Source organism: Simochromis diagramma, unplaced genomic scaffold, assembly GCF_900408965.1.
Source record: "Simochromis diagramma unplaced genomic scaffold, fSimDia1.1 OVJJ01000361.1, whole genome shotgun sequence".
Lineage (NCBI taxonomy): Eukaryota > Metazoa > Chordata > Actinopteri > Cichliformes > Cichlidae > Simochromis > Simochromis diagramma.
The window spans coordinates 18,517,545-18,541,341 of NW_024386860.1; the positions used below are offsets into that span (position 1 = coordinate 18,517,545).

Here is a 23,797-nt window from a genome sequence, read left to right on the forward strand (position 1 = left end):
TGAAGGACAAATATCTGCCACCGTTCTTTATGTGGGTGTTTGTAGCACGTACATGTATGTGTATTTCCACATGCTGCTCAGCGCCGCTGCTGTGGGGCCTTAAGGGCAGATTTGAACCACCTGACCTGCTCTGCTCCTTTGTGCCAGCGCAGCTCGTCTCTCCTTAAGTAATCCGAGTCCCATGGGACCGTTTGCCGTTCCTCCTGTTGTCTTCCGACCTTTGACCTCGCTCTACGGTTGCTTTTTAATCTCGGTGATGCAGGAAGCCGATTCTCCTGACCTGGGAGTCCCTGTGGGAGAGTCGGGGTGGGTAAATTCGATTTGCTCGCAGGGAGAATCGGCAGCGCTGGAAAGAGTAAATGAAGCCGTCTCGTGTTTCTCAGCATGGACAGCGTCCCGTTTCACCGCCGGGACGGCATTCAGCCCGGAGTTTTGCATCTGAAAACAATAAATGGAGCGATACTGCGTACGTGCCTCTGAGGCCACGCCAGTTCTTTTCCACTCAGCTCAGGAATTCTAATGAGAACCGAGAACAAGCTGCTGCATGAACACATCAACACATGACGAAGGAGCTTTTACATTTCCTCCACAATGCACTCATCTGGCCTCTGACAACCACAAGTGGCCGACTCGGCCACGTGACCAGAGCAGAGAAACTCGACATGTGAAATGGAAACTGCACCAACAGACTTTCCTGACTTCCTCACTTTTCGGCCTTAAACGCAGTGACCAGCTTCCCTGCTGCCGTGCTCCTCTCAGCAGCTCACGCTCGTCTTTTAAGGTCAGTAAAGGATCGTCAGCTGACCCCACGGCTCTGAGCATTAGGCTGAGACAGTAAATCAGTTTTGTCAGAAGCACCACACCCTGCACTTCCCCCAGCATCCAGCAGGGGCTCCAGCGGGCTCAGGCCCCACGTTAAACATGTGTACAGCCTGATACCAACTGTTGGGTCTCTGTGGATCAGCGGTCGCCAACCCCCGGGTCATGGACCGGGCCGTGAGAGTTGAGACTCGGTCGTGAAATGTTATGGTTTTCAGGGTTTTAATCGTGTGCTCGGTCTCCCTGGGTCTCTCCCGTGTTGTAGTTGTGCGTCTTATTTTGAAAGAAATATTTATTTGTTGCCATAGCGACCTGAGAGCATTAAGGGGCTGAGAGGAGGACGTTACTCTCAGTGTTGTTGACACATTTCAGGAGGACGCTGCTAATAAAGTTACACAATCACACAGCAAATTTGCATTTATTATTATATTTACAAAACCCCACAGTGTGTGTCTCGGTTGTTGTATTTATCCGCCACACTGGAAAGGCCGAAAGTCTGTGGACGATTCCCAGCTTGTCCCTGTATTTTCTAACTCGCCTGTTTAAAGACTTAAAGTTTGCATTGTGACTGGCAGCAGCCAACAGCCTGCACTGTGGACTTTGTGACAAACTGCCTAAACTAACAAGAACTAGTTTCAACTTGCACCTCTTTATATAATTGAATAAATGGGGATGTGTCTGTGTTTATCTTTTCAGTAACGATGTATTGAATTGAATATGTTTGTGTTATTTGTGCAGCTTCACAGCAGTGACCTGAGTCGTTATGTTTCAACTATGAGGAGTTTGTAACATAACGACTTGTCATGTAAATTCATTAAATAAACAAATCATAAACACATAAGGAAATAAATGCGCTAGACAATAAACAAATAATATGGAAATAAAATATGGGAAGTGGCAACTTTAAAGAAGTAAAACGTAATTACAGGCGTCAGTAAGCGTACAGCAGTAAGTACAGGAGGTGAATCATTAGAGGCGTAATCATCTTATTTGGTTCATTTCATGTTGATTTGAACATCTGTGACTATAAAGGAGTCTCGTGTGTGTGACCTCTGACCTGGAAGGTAAACACTGCGGGTACGGACGTGTCGGGGTGGAAAACGGGGCGGCTGAGGCCGGTTTCAGGTCAGCAGTTTCAGTTTGCTCTTGCTCTGTTTGCCTTTTTTTCCTGCTCAGAAATGTGGATGACGCCTCTGTCAGCAGATGCCCCGCCTCCTTTTTTTCAGTGTTTTTTTTTTTTTTTTTTTTTTTTTTTTTTCTTGCTGTGTTTGCAGACTTCCAGGCTGGCTGCTCGCTCAGTGAAGCAACAGCTCTGCTATAAATACTTGAATCGTATCCGAGGCTCTGCTGGCAGCTCGCTGTCTGGAGTCACTTACTGTCCCGGGGACACTCGCACATCCACGCTGTGGACGCTGTGGACGCTGTGTTCGAGCTGCAGACGTACAGACCTGGTGGATTTGATTTTCACAGCTCTGTGGGACACTTCCACCACAGTTTTTCTCTCGTGTGGCAGGATTTCTTTGACCCTGAGGAGTCTGTGCTTTTGGACTGAGCAGTTATGGGAGACTTCTGGGGGGACATTGCCAGTCAGAGGGTGGCCCGGGCCATGTCTCTGGTATGTATCTGCTTATAGAAGCAGTTTCTGTTTCACGTTATCAGATTGAAAAGTGGGTTTCTGACGTTGATAGTCGGGCAGCTTCTCCTTTGGTCGGCTGTTCGTGGTTGTGACTGAGCTCTGAGCAAAGGTGACGAGCTTTAGTGGTTTCCATGTGTCTGTTGGTCGCGCAGCGTTGAAGGAAATGAGTTTAACAGGAAAAGAGCTGAAAGCGTGTGTGCAACAGCAACAACACAAATGGCAACATCCTGCCTCTGCACACACGCAGTGTCGATCGTAGCCCAGACTCCGCTCTGATGTTTAGAGTCCACCGGCCGCTGCATCGGCGACCGGCCGACTGCTCTGCATCTAAACGCAGCCACAGGTGCACCTCGAGAGCGGCGGGTGTCTGCTGCGTTGCAACATCTGGCCACATCTGTTTTGCACGATATCCGCTCACAGGTACGGCTCACCTTCAGCTCGAGCCGTCGGTGGACAGGATCCATCCTCAGGAAGCAGATCTCTCCTGATCTCGCCCTCGTCTGGTGACGTGGGCGTCTCTCGCCGTGTAGCTGATCTACAGAACAGAAGAAAAGCTGCGTAAGCGCCGGCTCTCGTAATGTTTCCCCGTCTTTGTGTGAGGCGCACACACTGTTCCAGGGGCGCACAAGTGCAGTCAGACTGCAATGATGGACCCAGCTGAGGTTACCACATGTCGGTTTGTAACTCTGACCCCTCGTGGCTGCTGTGCACGTGAAGCCCCACACAGAAGAGACGCAGTCAAAGGTAAGAGGTCATGCTCGTGGGGAATGACGCGCTGGATGTTTCGTACTGCCTCGCTCTCTAAAGCTGAAAGCCGATCTTGAAGTGTGAGCGATGTTCTCGATCCTTCGGGGACGATTTATATTTTTACAAGCCTTGAAGTGAAAGTTTGTGTATTGGCTCCGCTCTGGTGTCCAGGATCCAGAGTTCATCTCTGAGGTCAGAAGGTCAGACCTGGACGTCTCCTCCTCCAGGTCTCTGCAGCGCTGATTTCCAGCGGGCGATCGAGTTTAGTTTGAGTCTGGACGCTGCAGCTGGAAGCGGCGGCTGTGTTTTCAGTGTGTGTGCTCGGTGAGGGAAGAAGGGAGCCTCGTCTTTTTCTTCCTTTAAGTTTAGTGTAAATTAGTAGAAAGTCTTTTCACTCTTACACACAGGACAGTTTATTAGGTACAGCGGTTGAACTGTTCTTTAATGCAAATTTCTAATCGGCCAATCACAAGGCAGCACAAGCCGACCTGCTGAAGTTCAAAGTAATAAAGGTGACTTGAAGCTCTCCTGGTCTGAATCTTTGTGCTGTGATCTTCGGATGTTGTACATCACCACGGTAACTGAACCGGCTCTTATACAACACTTGTACGCACAACCACAGCATCAGTGGTGCAGGCCGGTGGCGTGGTGGGTCGTGGTGAGCCCCACGGTACAAACGGAGCATCATTTAAACTTGCGGAGCAGCGTCTTCTGATTGGCTGCTTCCAGCAGGATAACACACAACTTCACCAAACTCTGATCAGGCCAGCTGATGGATGTTGCAACAGCTGTGCGATGATGTCATATCGACATGGACCAGTCTCTGAGGAGCGTGTCCAGCATGAGTATAGTGTAACTAATAATGTGGCCGGCGAGTGTATATTTGTCAGCTGAGGTCAACTTTGCAGCCGAGCCTGTAAATGAACACACCTGACCCCCCCCCCCCCCCCTCGGTTCACTTCCCAGAAGCAGCTCTGAAAGTTTCGTAGCTTCTCAAACGTTGTGAAAGAGAAGAAGAGTCCACGTGTGTGCGCTTCCTGTGGGCCGATGTGGCATTGGCAGCGTGCGCTAACAGTGTTTGTAATGACAGGAAACAGGAACCCCTGAGCCGTGTGTGTGTGTGTGTGTGTGCGTGTGCGTGTGTGCGCGATCTATCTTTAACCCTGCTGAACCGGATGGATCTGTCGCTCTGCTCTCAGGCACTTGCAGCTTATTTGGACCGAGAGCTGCAGGCGTGTACGCTTTCATCACATCAGGCTTGGGAGGCTCCTCCTCCTCGTATGTTTGGGTCTGTCAGCGCCTCAGATCTGTTCCTGCGGGGCGTCCAGCTCTTACTATAAATAAACACAAACATTTTACTGACGTCTAATTTCATCCCTGTGATGTAGAGGTATCAGCATGACATCTAAGAAAGCCTGCTGATGATTTTTATGGCTGAATGTTTTTGGCAACGTCCTGCTCTAACAGGCAGGATCGGTGCGTCCCTGACCGCGCTGCTGCGCCCCTGACCGCGCTGCCGCGTCGTATCCACTGACAGCAGAGCTCCGACATAACCACTAAAGTAACCAAATTGTTGTTTTCCCAGGAAATTTAAAGTAACAATGTAACTGAACAGCTAACCCTTGAGCAGTAACCATAGTAACACTGGTCCTGACATGAGATGTCACACCTGCGACGACGTTGGTCTTCCTGTTATCAGTAACTCGTCCTCTGTTTCTCAGCCCAAAGTGACGACACCTGGCTCTTACTCTCAGACATGTTCGGGCTTGTTGTGTTTCTGAATGTCGATGTGTGTTGTTGCTATAGCTGCAACGATATCATGAGCATCATATACTGTACGATCATATCTGTACAGCAATGGCACGGCTGTGATGGAGCACTCTTAGGGATCTGAAGCGTTCGCTCCGAGTTTAAACGATAAACCGTTGGAGAGCGGCCATCTTTGTTGTCACTTGCCGGCCTCACAGTGACAGCAGGTGAGTGAGAGGCAGGACGTTAGCATCCACCCATCAGAGCAAACACATGAGAGACTGCAGCTGACGTAAATGGGCAGAGGTCAGCTGACTCGCTACCTCGCACCTGCTGGCTCGTCCTGTCTGTAGAAACTCTCGGGTCCTCTCACCAGCTCAGCTTCATCTTCTTCATCTTCCTTCGTTTTTTTTTTTTTTTTAAATGACTCAGCTGTGTCTCCACGCACACACAAATGCAGGCACATGAGAGAGACAAACGATCTTCAACTTTATTCTAGGAGTCTGCAGCGTGCCCAGACCCGTCTGTGAAACTACAGAGACGCAGCTTCAATGTTCTCAGACGTGATGAGGAGGGGCGGGGCTAACTGTCAAACTGTGTGATCGTTCGCTTGTGACGATTAATCACTGACAGAACTCGGCCGTGTTTTGAAGCGTCTGCGGTCTGAGTGTCTCTGGGTCGGTTCATTAAACAGAGGAAGGTCTCTGTGTCGATGAGTGATGTAACAGATCCACAGTGATGCGGGCGTGCATCGACCCGCCGTGGTGAGGACTCTGCCGGGTCGTGAGCTGTGGGGAAGGTCACCTGCAGGGTTTCCTTCGGTCTCCTGGCTCGCTCTGCGAGCACGTGCTCGCTTCAGAGATTCGTCATCATTATTGGGATGAACGAGCTGAACTGAAGGGCGAGTTTAAGCTTTCTGCCAAAGGCAGCGTGAGACAGAAGTGCGAGCTTTGCAGCAGGAATGATTGTTGGGAGGCCAAAATGAGCCCAACCTCACACAGACGGCTCAGCGGAGAGCTCGTATACCTGGGATCAGCTCGGGGTGAGTGTCAGGAGCTCCGACGTGCAGACGGAGAGATGCTGCTGAGCGGGAACGTTTTCCAAAGAGGTCGAACTCAAGCAGCTGCTGCTTTTGTGTGTGTGTGTGTGTGTGTGTGTGTGCGTGCGCGTGTGTGTGTGGTGATGTGCTGCTCTGCAAACAGACAGCTGGTTGTTAAAAAGCAGCCAGTGTGGAGCTGCACTTCCTGTTTGACACACCAACATCAAACTTGTGTGTGTGTCTCTCTCTCTCTCGGGGTGGTCGACATAGGTCATTATGGTTAGTGGAGCACGCTCAGTTTAGCGTACGCGGGTCCGCGTCTTCTTCTTTCTGGTTTTTTTTTTTTTGTTTTGTGTTTGTCTCCATCTCACTGATGTCCAGCTGTTGCTCCACTTCCTGTTGTACAGTTAGTCACGCATTCCCATCAGCTGTGGGCGGAGCCAGACTCCTTGGCTGACAGTAACTTCCTGCCCGTTCACTGTGACATTATTTGGTGATTGATTTGAGTGGCGAGGCGTAATCTGCAGCGTGCTGGTGGGTCGGTGTTTAAAGCTGCAGACGCTGTGATTGCGATGACTCTGCCGCCCTCCCGGTGCCAACTAACACGCCGTGACCTCAGCAGCCGTCCTCACATCACTCACGGTCTGTCTCCAAAGCCTCGCCGTTGTTTTGAGGCAGACGCGACCGTGTTTACACAGAGTTGGAAAATGAGTTTGATAAGCGCTCGTTTAAACCCACTCTCAGGTCACCTGTGGGTCTGTGTGTGTTCTGCAGGGGAACGATGAGGAGGCCGTGCTGGACCAGGGCAAGACCAGCTCCACCCTTTACACCAACTTTGAGAAAGAGGAACTGGAGAGTGAGTTTATACACCGACACACACAAAGGTGCCTCAGTGTGTGTTTACAGTCAAACACACAGTAACAAAATGACTCAGCCCGCATTTACTTACACACACACACACACACACACACACACACACACACACAGCCTGAGGCTAGAGAAAATGATGATTTAAAATATTTCAGAAAGAAATATGTCAAACTTGGAAACAGCCGTAAACAGTCTGCAGTGTGTCGACGTCATTTCTGCAGAAAAAGTGGAAATGAAATATCGTGACGTGTACACGCCAAACATGGAGTGTGACTCACGTGACCTCAGCTCTTATTGTGAGGTGGCGTGTTCAGAAAGAGGAACTAAAGCACGTACGAACCCCCGTGTGGTGCATGTGCTGCAGCTCCTGTCATTAACCCTTTGAAGCCCACCAGAGCTTCTCTGTATGTTTGTACCTGCCGTAGTGCCATCAGTGCAACCGTTGTATCCCAGAGTTTAATCATGTGTGTGCATGAAGTCCACAGAAGCTACGTGAACTGCAAAACGGTGCAATTAACTACAGAAACTGTTTTTCTTACACATATTTCTAGTTACAGATATTTCAGAGGTGAATCCCTCAAAACTGTAAATGCAAAAAGTTGCATGAAATAGTTTCAAACTGCAGGAAATGGATTTTGTCTTAGTTTCATTTTTGAGATGCAACAATTTTTATAAACTGCAGGAAAAAACAAAAATAATTATTTTTGTGCACAATTTGCCAAAAACGGCATCAAATCAAACGATTTCCAACAACCGTGCAGTTTGAGTCCCGAGCCTCCCGGAAACCTCTGAAAGGCCCTGCAGGGAAACACGAAAAGTGAGGTCACGGTAATTACAAGAAGCATCTTTAACTCAAACAGAGCTTCAGTTCACATCTCATTAGACGCTGTAGGTTGTTTCCATGTTATTACTAGTTTATTACAGTCCTGTTTTAAACAAACAACTGAGTGAGAGGTCGGCACGCAGCCGGAGAAAATCCGACGAACGTTACTGAGGTAAGGAGAAACGGAGCGTGCAGTGCGAGCTGTGCAGCACGCCTCCCGTGTTAGCAGCGCCTTCAGTGTTTCCCTCACGTGTTTGTTTCCAGCGTTCTGTTATCACTGGAGGTGTAGAACAAACTCATGTGACCCCTCTGCTTCTCTCCGTCAGGTCACAGGGCGGTGTACGTTGGCGTGCACGTTCCGCTGGGCCGCCAGAGCCGGAGAAGACACCGTCACCGCGGACATCGACATCACAGGAAGCGCAGAGAGCGCTCGGATCGGGAGGACGGGCGAGAGTCGCCGTCATACGGTCAGGTTTGAACGAGGATAAACAAACACGGGCCAGCTGTACGACGGCGGCGTGCTGAAGCGTTTGTGTCCCCGCAGACACGCCGTCTCAGAGGGTCCAGTTCATCCTCGGCACCGAGGACGACGACGAGGAGCACATCCCCCACGACCTGTTCACCGAGCTGGATGAGCTCGCCTTCAAAGACGGAGACATGCAGGAGTGGAAGGAGACGGCCAGGCAGGGCGCTTATGCTCTTTCTCTGCTTTGCGTTCAGACGTTAATCTTTCCAATAACGCTGCAGAGCTGTGAGGAGTGATCCTCCCGCTGTGCAGGGGCGAGGCCTGGTTTGTTCTGCGTTTCTGACTCGGGTTAAAGAGGTTTCCTCTCTAATCCAGACTCTGCAGAGCGCTGTGAGGACGAGGAAGACGAGCCTCACTGGATTTGAGAGGAAACCGATGAAGGCGGGCCGAGTCGTGTGGTTTGGAAACCTTCAGATTAACTTATTTACTCAGCAGAGCAAAGTGGATCAGCCCACATTAGTGTAGCATTATAGCATTAGCACGAATCAGACGCCTGGCGTTCTTCAAATGTCAACACTCGGCTGTGTGTGTGTTTGTTCAGGTGGCTGAAGTTTGAGGAGGACGTTGAGGACGGCGGCGAGCGCTGGAGCAAACCCTACGTGGCGACGCTGTCACTGCACAGCCTGTTCGAGCTGCGCTCCTGCATCCTGAACGGCACCGTGCTGCTCGACATGAGAGCCAGCTCCATCGAGGAGATCGCAGGTCAGAGCGCCGTCGGGAACTCGTCCCATCACTCGATACGCTGCTCCAAAAACGACCTTTGTGTTTAAATCTAGAGGAGGTCGGAACGTGCTAAAACCACACTTGAGCTTTAAATCTAGTTTGGATCAGCTGCTGGAGACGAAGAGCGCCACGATGAAAGCGCAGCTCTCTGGTTTCCTCCTGCTGGTATAAGCTGCCCCTCAGCAGGCTTCCAGGCATCAGCCAATCTCTAGAAAGTTGGTATTCAGGGCGAGTTCTGACGTCTTGTTTCAGAGAGAAGAGGAAGTGAAAGGCTGCTGCGAAGGCCCGGTGTTTGATAAATGATTCTGCTGCACGCCTTTCATTTCCTCCTCAGAACATAAACCTGCAGTGCGTTTGTGTCCATCAGCTGACCTCTTGTCCTCCTTCCTCGCAGACATGGTGATTGACAGCATGCTGGCGTCCGGTCAGCTGGAGGAGGGCGCGCAGGAGAAGGTGAGGGAGGCCATGCTGAGGCGCCACCACCATCAGAATGAGAAGAAGCTGAGCAACCGCATCCCGCTGGTCCGATCCTTTGCCGACATAGGCAAGAAATACTCGGAGCCAAACTTACTGGAACGCAACGGTGAGACCGCAGCGCTCTTGTCATCCTCGCACCTGCAGGTCAGGAGACGAGCTGCAGGAGGCCAGTTCAGGTTGACCCCTCCTGACCTCTGGCGCTGCTCGGGCTCTGCAGGGTTTAGTTCTGCACTGTTTAAAAACCGGGGGGGGGGTCTAAATGACCTCAGCGGGTCAGCTGCACGCTGCAAACCAGCGTGGCGGTAGGTTTACGAGTTCTTTACTAAGTAATGCACCGTTTTCTTTCCTAGTTCATAGTTCTTTGTCTCTGTTGTCGGGCAGAATGTAGAGTCTGTCCGTCCTGATTGGTCGAGGTAAAGGGGTGACAAGACGACGGGTCTCATATTGCTGCATGGTGCCGTTGCCGTGGCTTTTGAGTGATTGTGATGAGTTTGATGGCTCCGGTTGGTTTCTCACCTGCCCGTACCTGAGCTGCTGTGACCTCACCCTGTTTATTATTGACCGGGACTCCCTGACCTGGCCGGACCCGCTGACTCGCTGAGCTAATAACCAGCTAACAGCATGAGCGGAGTCGGCGTTTTCATATCCGCACTCCTGGATCCTGTTTGTGAGAGAGGAATGTTTTAATGCTGCTCGGGCCGAACGCCGTCTGCAGGCGCTGAGCCGTCTGACGTGCGTGTGACCTACGTGACCGATCAGCTGCAGCTTTTACCGTTTGCTCGTTCGTTCAGGAGCTTTTCTTCAGATTGACTCTTTCCTACAGTTTATAAAGCTGAAGACCTCACAGAGCAGAGCTCAGGGTCAGACTTTGACTGCAGCTGTAATCAACTTCACGAGGTCATCGCCTCCAGCACGACGCTCCCGGCTCGGTGTGTTCCTCTGCTCTCCACCACAGTGGACTGAGTGGGCTGATGCCCAGTTACAGCAGCTCTTCCTGCATGCGATGGAGTAAACATTCAGTAATTGGCGTGTTCACTGCAGACGGGTAGTTAGAGCGAGGGTGGCCCTCCTGGTGCCTTTACCTGAACAAAGACTGTAACTAAAAGACAGAAAGTGTTTGCTTCTTAAACTTTTCAAACAGGCTGAAAGCGCCAGGTTCATCCTAGCTTGGTGACTGTCCCTCGGGTCCGGAGGCAGCCGGACGACTTCTGTGTCCAACTGACACGGTGGGAGTATGAGGCAGCGACGCACAAATGTCCTACCGCCTACAAAGTGACCACCCCTGTACAGGTGCGATACCTGAGACGCCCTCAGATGGAGGCGAAACATCGTCCAGAACCCAGAAGTCGTCCGGCTGCCCTCCGCTTGAGCACTTCGGACGACCGGGACAACCGAGAACCGGCACAGACCGCTCTGCATGAAGCTGCTGTGGCTCGTTCAGGACTAGCAGGACTTGGTTCTAATAAAACGCGCCCTGAGGTTTTGCTGCTGTGTAAATAAAACTGAATTGAATTGGTCCCGGTCCGATCCAGATGTCTTGGATTTGATGGTAGGCGTAAAGAAAAGGCGGAGCTTGGTGATTGGTGGAGGAAGGTTTAGCTTTAGAAAGCCGATGTTGGTGTGACGTGCGTCCTAACTCACTGATCCATGCACGCTGGCTTGGTGTTTCCTGCAGCATCGTTCTTCATCATCATGATCTTTCTCCTCCTCTTCCTCCTCAGGGGAGGGTCTGTCCTCCTCTCGTCTCTCTCTCCTCCGTCCTTGCTCCATGGGCTCCTTCGACCTCTCCACCCTACCCCCCTCTGCGAGGACCCCACCCCCCTCTGCGAGGACCCTAGGCCCGTTCGGGCACCTCCTCCCCGGCTCCGCCTCCTCGTCGCAGACCGACCTCTCTCTGTATCGTTACGGCCGTCACCTCTCCGAACCCAGCCAGCCTCACGGACTCGCCCTTCCCGTCCCCAGTGGCTCTCCACGCCGCTCCTCTGCTCCCGTGGGGCTCCCCAAGGTGGTGGTGCACCCCCCAGAAGAGGAGGAGGTGTTCCACCTGGGAGATGAAGACGACGTGGTTCCCCAAACAGGCAAATACGGCACGGCTTTCCTCCGGCGTGATGCCGTTTCCACGCTCTGACACTGAAGCATGCCCGCTAACGTGCTGATGAAGCTGGAGGCGGATGATTGGACGAATGTACTGGTAGCTTATTTGGGGGCGGGGTTATTTTGCATGTTTTTGGTTTATTTTGCTGCCGTCCGTCTGTTGGAGACGGAGCTGCGTGAATGTTGGACCTGCAGTGTCGTACAGCCGCCTGTCTGAGCCTGGGTTTGTGTTCACATCCAGTCTCGTTCGAGTTTTTCTGTTAACAAACTTTTTTAACAGGTGAAGGTTGAACGGCAGCGTCCTCTGGATCCTCGGTCTCCTTTAGCCTCTGCTGGAGTTAACAAACCGGCCTCTGATCACACATGAAGCGCCTCAGATGTTGTTTTCAGCCAATCAGAAAGGAATCAGGCGGCAGGCCGCGGCTGCTGCCTGTCATTAGCAGGCTGTTAGCTGCAGCGACTTGGAGTCTGCCTGTTTGTTTCCCTCGCTCTGACAGGCGGCTCGGGTCCGATCCGAGTCCATTTCCCTCCTTTATGAAACATTAAAGATCTGGAAATCAGGACGTCTGAACTTTTGTGGTCTTACTACACAAAAAAACAAAACCCACCAAAAACTACATTTTTCCTTGTATTGTAAACTTGTTCACGTCTGTGTCGCCGTCAGAAGCGCGGTCAAATGAAAGTTTATTGCTATAGCACATCTTAGAAGACCATCGATCAGCAGCTCGATCTTAGTGCTCTCCTGGGGTCGTACGAGTGGAGGAGATCAGTTAGGTAGCTAGGCGCCAGGTTATTTCAAATTTTAAAAGTGCGCAAGAGAATTTAAAATCAATCCCGTATTTAACGGGGAGCCAGTGTAAGCTAGCTGGGACTGCAGTGATGTGATCGTACCTTCTGATGCCGGTTCAGAGGCGCTGAGAGCGGGGAAAAGTCTTTCAGTGGGACGTGGCGCTTTGCTTTGGCACTTTGTGTAGCTGATGCTAGGGCTGCTCGGTTAATCGAATTTTAATCTCATTACGATCTGGGCTTTCAACGATCATTAAAAATGACTGAGCCGATTATTAGCCCCTCCCTCAAGCTTTACTCTGGCGCTGCTCCGTGTGGCAAATCGAGCGCACCTCTCTGCGTTTCGAACACGCGTCACAACAATTAAGAGGGAAGCTCGGAAAGCTAAGCAGAAGTTGTTTGGAGAGGAGAGTGACTGCCGTTGGTTGAAAAGAGAAAAACCTTCAGTGGTGTGGAAACATTATGGGTTCAGTCAGACGTGGATCAAGTAGACACAGTGTGTAAACTTTGCTACAGTGTAGCTGCACCACAGAGCAACACTGCAAAGCTCACTAAACACAGATGTTTACATTTTTCATTTATTTTTTATATTGCAAACATTTGCACTGTTATCAGTATTTGCACTATTTTATATTATTTTTAAAGTCATTATTCAACACATTGTTATTAAATAAATATCGTCATATAATCGAGATCTCAATGTCAGTGAAAATAATCGTGATGATCATTTTTGCCATAATCGAGCCGCCCTACTGATAGAAACTAGTGCTTCTCTAATTTGAGGGAGCTATCCAAACATACTCCAGTGTTCCTGACAGTGTGAGAGGGCCGGCTGGCCCAGAGGGCTGTCGCCTCTAAAGCTGTCATCTCTATTTTATTTTCATTTTGGGCGCGAACATTATGCCACAGCCAGGCTTTAACGTCCCGCAGACAGTCAACAAAGGCTGGAGGGGGCAGAGGCATGCAGGTCCAGGGGCAAGTCATCAGCAGTGGAAACGGATGATTTATTAAAATGGCTCCCAGCAGGTCGCGGTGTTTCTGCGGCAGAGAACTCTGGACGCTCGAGTGACTCCCGGCACTTCCTGTTCATTAATGATCCGTGAAAGAATCAAAACTCGCTGACGCTCGATCACCTGACCACCGACTCATCACTCTGTTCAGGTGCTGAAGCGTGAAAAGCTGACGTGAAGCTGATTTGTGCTGACCGCGTTCGTGGAGCCGAGACTCTGCTGCGCGGCGCTCTGTGACCACAGGCGTGCTGCGCACCGACTAACAATGATGTAACCGAGGAAACCGCGTCACTGCCCGCACCGCGCTCGGCTTCAGCGTGAGCGAGCAGGAATCTCATTCTGAGACTGAACTCCGCCGGGTCAGGAGGCGGTGATGTCACGTGTGTCAGTAACACGGCTGTGTGTTTGCAGACAGCTGCTGCAGATGTTGCGTGTGACTCTGTGGTCTTTGTGGCTCTGCAGGTCTGCTGGCGTCGCCTCAGTCGGCCCCCGGAAACCTCGACGACAACAAAAACGCCGAGAGTCGCGGCAACGGCGGCAGCGGCAGCCGGGAGAACAGCACGGTGGACTTCAGCAAGGTAAACGCGGGGCTCCGCCTCACACGCAGGTTGGGTGGTTTATAGGTCGGCTGCTGCTCCCTGCAGCTTTCCAATGTTTGGAGCTTCAGGGAGGTGAGAGATGCTTTAATGATGAGAGGTCAGAGCTGCACCACTGTGACCTCTGACCCCTGCCAGCTACATGAAGCCTCACACATCAGCTGGTGTTCAGATGGGACTGAAACATCCCTGAGCTGTGGGCTGGTGGGTGTAGGAGGCTCCACCCTGACGCTGCTCCGCCTATCAGACGCACTGCGACACATGCACTAATGTTTAAAACTAATAAATGTCAGAAGCACCGAGATGGATGAGACGTTCAGTCTGTGAGTCTCTGACCCAATCAGAGATGTTTACCTGCAGACGGTGAGCGTCTTCAGAGCTCCGGCCCTTTAAGTGCACAGAGCTGCACAGGAAATGACCACATGAAACTTCTGAAGGGTTAAAAACACGTTTTTAGCTCCGACACCCGGAAATCTGAGGCTGGCGCTCCGTCAGAACTAAATCCAGGTTACACGGTGGCCTCGCAGCTCAGGGCGGGTTCACACAGTAACCTGCCAATGTGGCGGAGTCTAAACGGACTGTCACCGAGCCTCCACTCCTCGAGTCGTAGGCATAACCTGCAGAATTAAAGCTGTGATGGTCCTGAGTGACCTCATGGACGGGTCGCTTTAGTTCAGTGGTTTATGTTTGACTTTCACACATGAAACAGAAGCTGCGGGTGGAGGAACCTGCCACCTGCTTCCTCCACGCCACCAACGAACACGACGACATCGTCGCAGATTAACGTGCACAGTAATGCGCTGAAAGGCAGCACGAGGCTTTCCTGCACAGCAGAACATCCGTTTGCTTTTGCAAACTGTTGGAGACAAAAGTGTAAATCGAATGCAGATTTGATCAACTCTGCGCAGATCTGAATCAAGTAGATCAGACTCCGAGTCGGGATCAGCCTGGTGTCCGATCCAAGCATCGCATCGTTGCGTCCGTGGTTCAGCAGGTCATCGGGTATCTGCTTACATTAAGGATGAAATCAGGAGACTTGGTCCGTCACAGCAGAAAATCCGCAACACAGAGATGAATTCCACTTCCTGCTTCAGTCTGTGACGCTATTGGACGATGGAGCTCAAACTCCAAAGACTTTGGTCTTAAAACCATCCAGTGAGCATCCAGCTGTGCAGCCACACCTGCCTCCAGGTGCAAACAGAACCTGAGCTTTCGGTCACGTGACGGCGAGTCCCCGAATGAGCCAATCAGAAGCTGTGTTGTGTTTCCCAGCAGGACTGCGACTGCGTTTGTTTGCTGCCAGCGGCCAGCAGGAAGCCCGCAGTAAGTCGCATGTCGGTCGCCGGCCCTCGGCCAATCAGTGTAGCCTGTGCTGTGACTCATCGTGGTGGTGCTCTGTGATTGGCTGTCTGTGGCGTTCTGTGACCATCAGCTGTTTCAGTGTTGGATGGAAAAATGTTTTTATTGATTTATTCAATCGAACTTTATTTACACAGGAACTCAGATTCATGACAAACTCATGGATCTGTTCACTCCTCCATCTGCCCCTCCTCCTCCTCCTCCTCCTCCACCACCCTCCTCCTCCTCCTCCTCCTCCTCCTCCTCCTCCTCCTCCTCCTCCACCCTCCTCCTCCTCCAGGTCTCATCTCACAGTTAAACGTGTAAAAGCAGTTTTCATGTTTCAGTCGTTGATGTGAAACTTTGAGCTTTTTTTTTCCACATCTTTGCTTCACCTCACGATGTTTCCCGTGGAGGTCAAAGGTGAAGTCTGTGCATTCAGCTGCTTCCTGTCTGTCAGGTGTAAAAATGAGCTGCAGGCAGCTGATCCGCTGCTGTGGCTCAGGCAGCCTGCAGCGAGGATCACAGAGGTCCTAGACCAGGAAGTGAAAGCAACGAGGATCTACAAAATAAAACGAACACAAAGTGTGTGTGTGTGTGTGTGTGTGTGTGTGTGTGTGTGTGTGTGTGTGTGTGTGTGTGTGTGAGTCAGGTGGACATGAACTTCATGAAGAAGATTCCTCACGGAGCCGAGGCCTCCAACGTCCTGGTGGGTGAAGTGGACTTCCTGGAGCGGCCCATCATCGCCTTCGTCCGGCTCTGCCCCGCCGTGCTGCTGACCGGCCTCACCGAAGTCCCGGTGCCCACCAGGTAAGCCGCGACCGAGCCGCCCTCGGCACGCCGCTCCGTGCGTTTCCTCTGCTGACAGACTTCCTGTCCCTGCAGGTTTCTCTTCCTGCTGCTCGGTCCGTTTGGAAAAGGTCCGCAGTACCACGAGATCGGGCGCTCCATCGCCACACTGATGACAGACGAGGTGAGCGACGCTTTCACACACAGACGTTACAGGAATAGATATAAGGATGGCGTCTGAAGCCCAGAGTGAGCCTGTGTGTGTGTTTGGGGTTAAACTACGCCCAGACCGGCAGCAGACTCAGGCAGGAAGTCTCCATGGTCACCCGGTTTGGTCGCCTCCTCGCGTCCTGATAGTTTAAAGATGAACGGCTCAGTGACGGAGCGTGTCTGTAGAAGCAGCGAGGTCAGCTGGAGCACGCTGATCATCACACGCTTGTTTGCACTGAGCGTGCAGCGTGACGGAGAGCTGCAGGTCTGCAGCTGATGATGGTGTTTAGAGGCCGTGTGGGACGATGAAGGCTCACTGCGCTGCGTTTCAGCCGGCTGTGTTTACCTGTTGTGTGTCTGTTGTGTGTCTGTGGTTGCTGCTGACGTTGTTCCCGCCTCTGCAGACACAGACGTGTCAGTGTGACGGCGTGCTCGTGAAAAAGCTTCAGGAGGCGTAATGTCGTTTGAAGCGCAGACAAAAAGTTGTTGACGTGTGGCGGCTCTGCTGCAGGTTTTCCACGACGTGGCGTACAAGGCGAGGGACCGCAACGACCTGCTGTCGGGGATCGACGAGTTCCTGGATCAGGTCACCGTGCTGCCGCCGGGAGAATGGGACCCCAGCATCCGCATCGAGCCCCCGAAGAGCGTCCCGTCTCAGGTAAAAGATCCGAAACCGCCACGCCAGCTCTGATCTCTCAGAAGTGACGTCCCCGCCCCCGTCTGTCTCCGCAGGAGAAGAGAAAGATAGCGTCCTTCCCCAATGGCTCCGCCCACAGCTCTGAGATGGGCAAGGAGGCGGAGCATCACGCGGGACCAGAGCTGCAGAGGACGGGGAGGTGAGTGAAGCTCAGCAATATTAATAAATACTGCGAGGAGATTTTCAAATTAAAACAGGAAACGTGTTGAACGTGGGATTATTCCGCTGGCTCGCTGTGTGTTGGGAATGACGGGGAATCCCTCGTGTGTCCCACAGGATTTTTGGCGGTTTGGTGAACGACGTTCGGAGGAAGGCGCCGTTCTACTGGAGCGACATCAGAGACGCCGTGAGCCTGCAGTGCCTGGCCTCCATCCTCTTCCTGTACTGCGCCTGCATGTCGCCCGTCATCACCTTCGGAGGTCTGCTCGGGGAGGCCACCAAAGGGAACATAGTAAGAACCCCTGTGTGAGCTCGTCCTGGGCCCTGATTGGTGCATCCGGGTGTTACTCCCCTCTCTCTCTCTCTCTGATAGAGTGCCATTGAGTCGCTGTTTGGCGCGTCTCTGACGGGCGTGGCCTACTCTCTGTTCGCCGGGCAGCCTCTCACCATCCTGGGCAGCACGGGCCCGGTTCTGGTCTTTGAGAAGATCCTCTTCAAGTTCTGCAGGTGAGTCGTGACGCAAGAGCGGCCAGACAGGTTTGCATGAAAGCTTTGCTCCCATTGGCTGTTCAGGTTGTGATGACATCACAGCGGGCTGCTGAGCAGAGAGAAAAATTGTTTGTGTTTGTTTTTAAGGTTTTTCGTGTTTTATTTCCGTCCTTGTGCCTTTGGGTTCGTCTCCTCTGTGTTTGCAACGCTGCGGCTCCCCCTGCAGGCGCATCCAGTGCTGTGCACGGAGCTGCGAGCTGGCAGCGTGTCACTCGCTTAATCTCAGCGTCACAGATTAACGTGATTTGAGGGACTTTTGGAGCAGCTGTGGGAACGCTGTGCTTCGGTGCTCTCAGCTGTTTCATGTTGTTGTATAATTTTTTGGTGGATTAAAAAAAGCTGTTTGTGATGCACAAAGATGTTTTGTAACAGTTGCATAAAAGCCTCGTTTTTTTTAACCTGCTCCATTTTCATCTGGATTACATCATCCATGTTTGTCACGGAGAGCAGAGAAGCTGTTTAAAGGTGAGCCAGAACAGGAAGCGTTTAAACTGCGGCAGTCACAAACCGTCTGTTAATCGAGCTTCACCTCAGTGTTTCAGTCTGAAACCTTCCTGCTCCGTGGCGAGATTGAAAAAGCTGATCCGGAGGATAAACAAAGCAACGACGCCTCTGCCGTCTTTAGAAGTCTCTATGGCTTCAGGAGGAAGTGACGTGTCGCGGCGCCGCTGTAGGGTTTGGGATCACGTGTCGATGCTATAGGGCGTTGGTCGGGGTCACGTAGAGGTCAGGAGAGCTTCAAACAAAGCGGCGCTCACGAGGTGTGACATCAGTTATTGCAGGGATGTCTGCTGGGTTAGAGAGAGCGAGCCTACAGAAGTGCCCTCGGCTGACCTTTGACCTCCTTTCCTTCCCGTCCTCAGTCAGTACCATCTGTCCTACCTGCACCTGAGGACCAGCATCGGACTCTGGACCGCCTTCCTGTGCCTGCTGCTGGTCGCCACGGACGCCAGCTCTCTGGTCTGCTACATCACGCGCTTCACAGAGGAGGCCTTCGCCGCGCTCATCTGCATCATCTTCATCTACGAGGCGCTGGAGAAGCTGGTCCGCCTCGGGGAGCTCTACCCCATCAACATGCACAACCAGCTGGACAACCTGACCTTCTACAGGTGAGGCGACTGTCCGACGTCACCGTGGTCGTTTCAGCTGGAATCTGCTCGGGGCCAGAATCCCGGGCCGGTGCTCCCACGGTTGGAGCTAAGAGGGTGAAGTGGTCATTTAGCTCCGAGTTGACGTCAGCGCTGCTGCTCTGTTTCAGATGTCAGTGTGCTCCACCCGCCAACGCCTCGGCCGAAGTCCTGGGTGTGTGGAGCAAAAAGAACGTGACCCCAGAAAACATCACCTGGGATCAGCTGAGCTCGAAGGTAAGAAATAAACTTTGTTTGCTGTCTGACGCTGCCGTCAGCGGCGCCTTTCAGTCAGAACAGACGAGCAGCAGCCTCTGCTGGTCATCAGAGGAACTGCGGCTGACGCTTCCCTCTCCCCACAGACGTGCAAGGCACTCATGGGGGAGCTGGTCGGCCCGGCGTGCAGCCACAGCGGTCCCTACGTCCCCGACGTCCTCTTCTGGTCCATCATCCTCTTCTTCACCACCTTCTTCCTCTCCTCCTTCCTCAAACAGTTCAAGACTAAGAGCTACTTCCCCACCAAGGTCAGTGACACCCTGAGAGAGGAGCCGACGGAGTGCTCGCAGACTCGGTCCTCTTTAATGTTTCTCACGTGTGATGAAGATAAAGGCTTTAGTGGATCCACAGGAAAACATCACCACTCGGTTTAATATTTGTGCAGAGCTGGAGGTCTGAGACGTCGCGTTTTACCGTTCGATAAGAAAATATCGATGCTGTTTCCCGCCCGCAGGTTCGATCGACCATCAGCGACTTCGCCGTCTTCCTCACCATCATGATCATGGTGCTGGTGGATTATCTGGTGGGAGTTCCTTCACCCAAACTCAACGTGCCCGACCGCTTCAAGGTAACGCTCGCCTCTCAGCATGCGCAGGTCCAAACAGCCTGCGGGGGCGCCATTTGCCCTTTATTCCAGTAATAATGTAATCCAGCTTCAGTGATGGATGTTGGGGGGAGGTTTAGACTGAGCGAGGGCCCTCGGCAGCTCGCTGTGATAACAGGTCAGAGGTCGCTCGACGCTGACGGAGGGTCGTTCACTGGGTTCGGTTCTCATTTAGGTCACAACTTTGGATTCGTTCTCCATCTTTCACAGTTCGGATCATTTCAACTGTTTAACTATGAAAACATTAAGTGGTAACATGTAACATATTTAATGTTACAAAAAGTGTAAAATCATCAAGCGTGTGGGCGCCGTCGGCTCACACCTGCTGACACGATGCTCACTCAGAGGTTACCGTAGAAACGGTCTCGCGCTGCTTTCAGCCCACGTCTGAAAATCGGGGGTGGCTGATTTCCCCGCTGGGCCCGAACCCGTGGTGGACGCTGCTGGCCGCCGCCGTCCCCGCGCTGCTCTGCACCATCCTCATCTTCATGGACCAGCAGATCACCGCCGTCATCATCAACAGGAAGGAAAACAAGCTGAAGGTCAGAACTGACGTGAAGCCGCGCGCCGTCGTCCCCGCGGGGTGACGACCTTTACCTCACTGTGTGTGTTTGTGTGTGTGCGGGCTGCAGAAAGGGTGTGGCTATCATCTGGACCTGCTGGTGGTGGCGGTGATGCTGGGCGTGTGCTCCATCATGGGGCTGCCGTGGTTCGTGGCGGCGACGGTGCTCTCAATCTCCCACGTCAACAGCCTGAAGCTGGAGTCGGAGTGCGCGGCGCCCGGCGAGCAGCCCAAGTTCCTCGGCATCAGAGAGCAGCGCGTGACCGGCTTCATGATCTTCTTCCTGATGGGCTGCTCCGTGTTCATGACCTCCGTCCTGAAGGTGAGTCGTCAGACGGTGCGTGCTGCGTTCACGCCTCGCTCCCTCGCTCCCTTCACAGATCGCTTCTTTGCTTTTACAGTTCATCCCGATGCCCGTCCTGTACGGCGTGTTCCTCTACATGGGCGTGTCCTCGCTCAAAGGCATCCAGGTACGTCTCTGCGTCCGAGCGTCTGTCCGGCCGATGGCGGCGTTAAAGCTCGTCTGACCTCTCGTGCGTCTGTCTGTCCCACAGCTCTTTGACCGCATCAAACTGTTCGGCATGCCGGCCAAACACCAGCCCGACCTGATCTACCTGCGCTACGTGCCGCTGTGGAAGGTGCACGTCTTCACCGTGGTGCAGCTGTCCTGCCTCATCGCGCTGTGGGCCATCAAAGCCTCGCCCGCCGCCGTCATTTTCCCCATGATGGTGAGACGCACTGAGAGACACTGCATCTCCTTGTTTCCTTGGTAACGCGGGGACTCACCTCCTGCTGCGTTCTGCAGGTTCTCGCTCTGGTTTTCATCCGGAAGCTTCTGGATTTCTGCTTCACCAAGAGAGAGCTGAGCTGGCTGGACGACCTGATCCCTGAGAGCAAGAAGAAGAAGGAGGACGACAAGAAGAAGGAGAAGGAGGTGAAGGGCGCTGGTGTGTGCACGTGACCCTGCTTCTGTGTACTCATTGGCTCAACCGTGTGTGTGTGTGTGTGTGTGTGTGTGTGTGTCCAGGACGCTCGGCGGATGCTGGAGGAGGTGGAGGAGGAGCTGCCGTACGACAGAGGAGGAGTCCTCAATTTCCCCATCAAAAACCTGAAAAAGCGGTGGGTCTGAACTCAAGCACGCTGACGGCTGCGCGCACTCTGCAGCAGAGGCTAACGTGTGTGTGTTTGACTCAGCAGCGACCCGTCAGAGGTGAACATCTCTGATGAAATGGCCAAAAGCGGCATCTGGAAGTCTGTTTCCAAAAACTCCGACAGCAGCAAAGCTCTGAGGCGCACCTTCAGGTACGCCTGCCTCACCACCAGCGACATCACCTGCGATGCTCTGTGATTGGCTCTCTCTGCACTGTGTTTATGTCTTTAAGCGATGATGCTTCTGCGTTTAATAAGGCTGTTGTGTTTTTAACATGTTCGAATGTTTTGTATCTATTTAATCTCAACAAGCCCCTAAAAACAGTGATCACTGTCGGCCTCTCTCGGTTCATTACCGCTAATCGTTTTAAAGCTCCGTGTTTAAACCTCACGATGTGACTCCAGCCCAGCAGCAGTATATGAATGACTAACCTCGTGTTGTGGATGGATTATCTCAGTTGTTCTCCTGCCAAGTTTGGCCTGTGTACAGCATCCTGCCATGCGATTGCATTTGTCCCGAACCATCAGGAACCTTCACGTTAACTTTTATCAAGTGGAAAAGTGTTAGCGTTCATCCTCCAGCTTCACTGTTTATGCTATGCTAACATAGCTCTGTAGCTAGCGATCACGTAGCACAACATTATATAGCAGCTAGCCCAACTTCAGTAGCCCTGCAAACGCCACTGCTGTTTAGTTTCATTTATGTTGGAAGTGACAGCAGAGCTGTACGTTTGAATTGTTTCAGAAATCTCTGTCAGAACATGATATATATATAAATAATTTCCCCCAGGGATCAATAAAGTTTTCTGATTCTGATATAGCATGTTTAGGTGGAAGCTAGCGAGCTAACTTCCTGTTAACTTCTAACTCCTTTAAATATAATAAATCCTGTTTTCATGGATGTTAAACGTAATTGTTACACCTGGTAAAGCAGCAACGCTGATGATTTTATTACAGATGAAAGACTTTAGACAGTTTTTAGCTCGGTGTTCGTTTGACTCTGGACCCGGACACGACTGATGACGTCAGACTTAAACAGCAGTCCTGTAACCATTAAAAATGAGCGCTGGCAGGCGTCTGTGCTGTGGAGGGCTGGACGATGTGGATTAAGAAAAAAAATCCAATTGTGATGTTTTCAGGCTGGATGTTTTAGACACGATAAACACGGCTTATTCGTGTCCCTGCTCTCTGTTTCCATGTAGGTGATTTTTATTTGCACTCTCTGAGTCCACGTAGACAAAGATTTCTGTTTTCCACTTTATGTTAATTTTCACGTTCAGGGTCTTTATGTCAGATTATTTTTAGTTTTCATTATAAACTTCAAACACATCATGAAAACGAGTTGCTGACAGCTCGGTCAGAACAGCGGAGACGAGCTTCCTCCCAGAGCCACAAACCAAACCTCAGAGACGGCACCACACCTGTGCTGTGAGCACAATCAGATCTCAGAACAGCCCCAAACTACAGGAAGTGGAAGTAATTTAACGTGTCTGTAAGACGTGTCTGACTCTGGTGCCAGTAAAGTTTCTGTTCTCTTTCAGCCACGACAAGCTGCCGAGCGTCCGGATAAACGTGGAGAACGAGGACGGGCAAAGAGTCGTGAACGCCGAGACGTCGCTATGATCCACCGCCCCGGGGCAGGAGGGTGAGGCGGGGGCGCTGCAGCTCCTCCGCGTGCTCCGAGGGAGGCGAAAGGTCACGGGGGGACCAATCGGGCTTCACCTGAGCGTGCCGTACTTCTGACTCTGCGTTGTCTCGGACGAGGCGAACGTTTTATTTTCTCATCGTTTTAAGGTGAAACATGAGACTCCACTTCTGGAAACGGCTTCCTCAGGTTTCTTCTGCTGCCGTTTTTGTGTTTTTAACTCGGGCGGTCTGTGATTGGCTGCCGAAGCATCAAACTGAAAAAGAAAGGAGGAAAAAAACAGCCGCCTGAGTCTCCGGACGGATGTCGTCAGAAATTTTAATTTCATGGTTTGAACTTTTGTTTCAGTGTTCGTGAAACGGGCGAAGCGCCGACACGTTTTTATTTAATCCATCATGCTGATTTAGGGTTTTTGTGTGCGTGCGTGCGTGTGTGTGTGCGTGTGTGTGTGCGTGTGTGTGCGTGTGTGTGTGTGTGTGTGTGTGTGTGTGTGTGTGTGTGTGTGTGTGTGTGTGGTCTCTGTACAGCACCTGGTTGCCTACAGCAGAAAAATGAGTGACGTCACAGCTGCTGTTGTCGTAGTTTCTTTGTAAAGTTTAATAAATCAGTTTGGTGGCGACGATCACAGCGAGTCACGTGACCTCTCTAGTCGTCTCCATCATTTCAGGAGTCGCTGCTGATCTCTGATGGATTTAGTTCAACAATTTGACAATAAAGAGATTTGATGCAAAAGCTGCATTTCCTTCCACATCCACCAGAGGCTCCCACAGTCCTCACAGTATCAGACACAACCTGAT

General features: G+C 51.9%; 1 protein-coding gene across 1 annotated transcript; it reads left to right on the forward strand.

Annotated features, from left to right (window-relative positions):
* The first annotated feature begins 421 nt into the window (after positions 1–421).
* On the forward strand, positions 422–23,732 carry LOC120732973 (sodium bicarbonate cotransporter 3-like). The gene is made up of 25 exons (XM_040030912.1): positions 422–781; positions 6,765–6,846; positions 8,010–8,150; positions 8,228–8,366; positions 8,751–8,911; positions 9,327–9,515; positions 13,762–13,877; positions 15,886–16,043; positions 16,119–16,206; positions 16,744–16,890; positions 16,965–17,068; positions 17,206–17,380; positions 17,462–17,595; positions 18,501–18,746; positions 18,896–19,001; positions 19,127–19,288; positions 19,495–19,608; positions 20,025–20,186; positions 20,277–20,528; positions 20,608–20,676; positions 20,761–20,934; positions 21,012–21,140; positions 21,234–21,325; positions 21,401–21,508; positions 22,897–23,732. Exons 1-25 carry the CDS (start codon positions 545–547, stop codon positions 22,976–22,978), a joined length of 3,567 nt encoding a protein of 1,188 aa, XP_039886846.1. The 5' UTR covers positions 422–544; the 3' UTR covers positions 22,979–23,732.
* Positions 23,733–23,797: the final 65 nt, after the last annotated feature.

Coding starts and splice junctions, on each gene's coding strand:
- LOC120732973 (XM_040030912.1), top strand. CDS start 545: ATGAACACATCAACACATGACGAAGGAGCTTTTACATTTCCTCCACAA. Junction 19,609..20,024: donor ACGTGCCCGACCGCTTCAAG/GTAACGCTCGCC, acceptor CGCTGCTTTCAG/CCCACGTCTGAAAATCGGGG. Junction 20,187..20,276: donor GGAAGGAAAACAAGCTGAAG/GTCAGAACTGAC, acceptor TGCGGGCTGCAG/AAAGGGTGTGGCTATCATCT.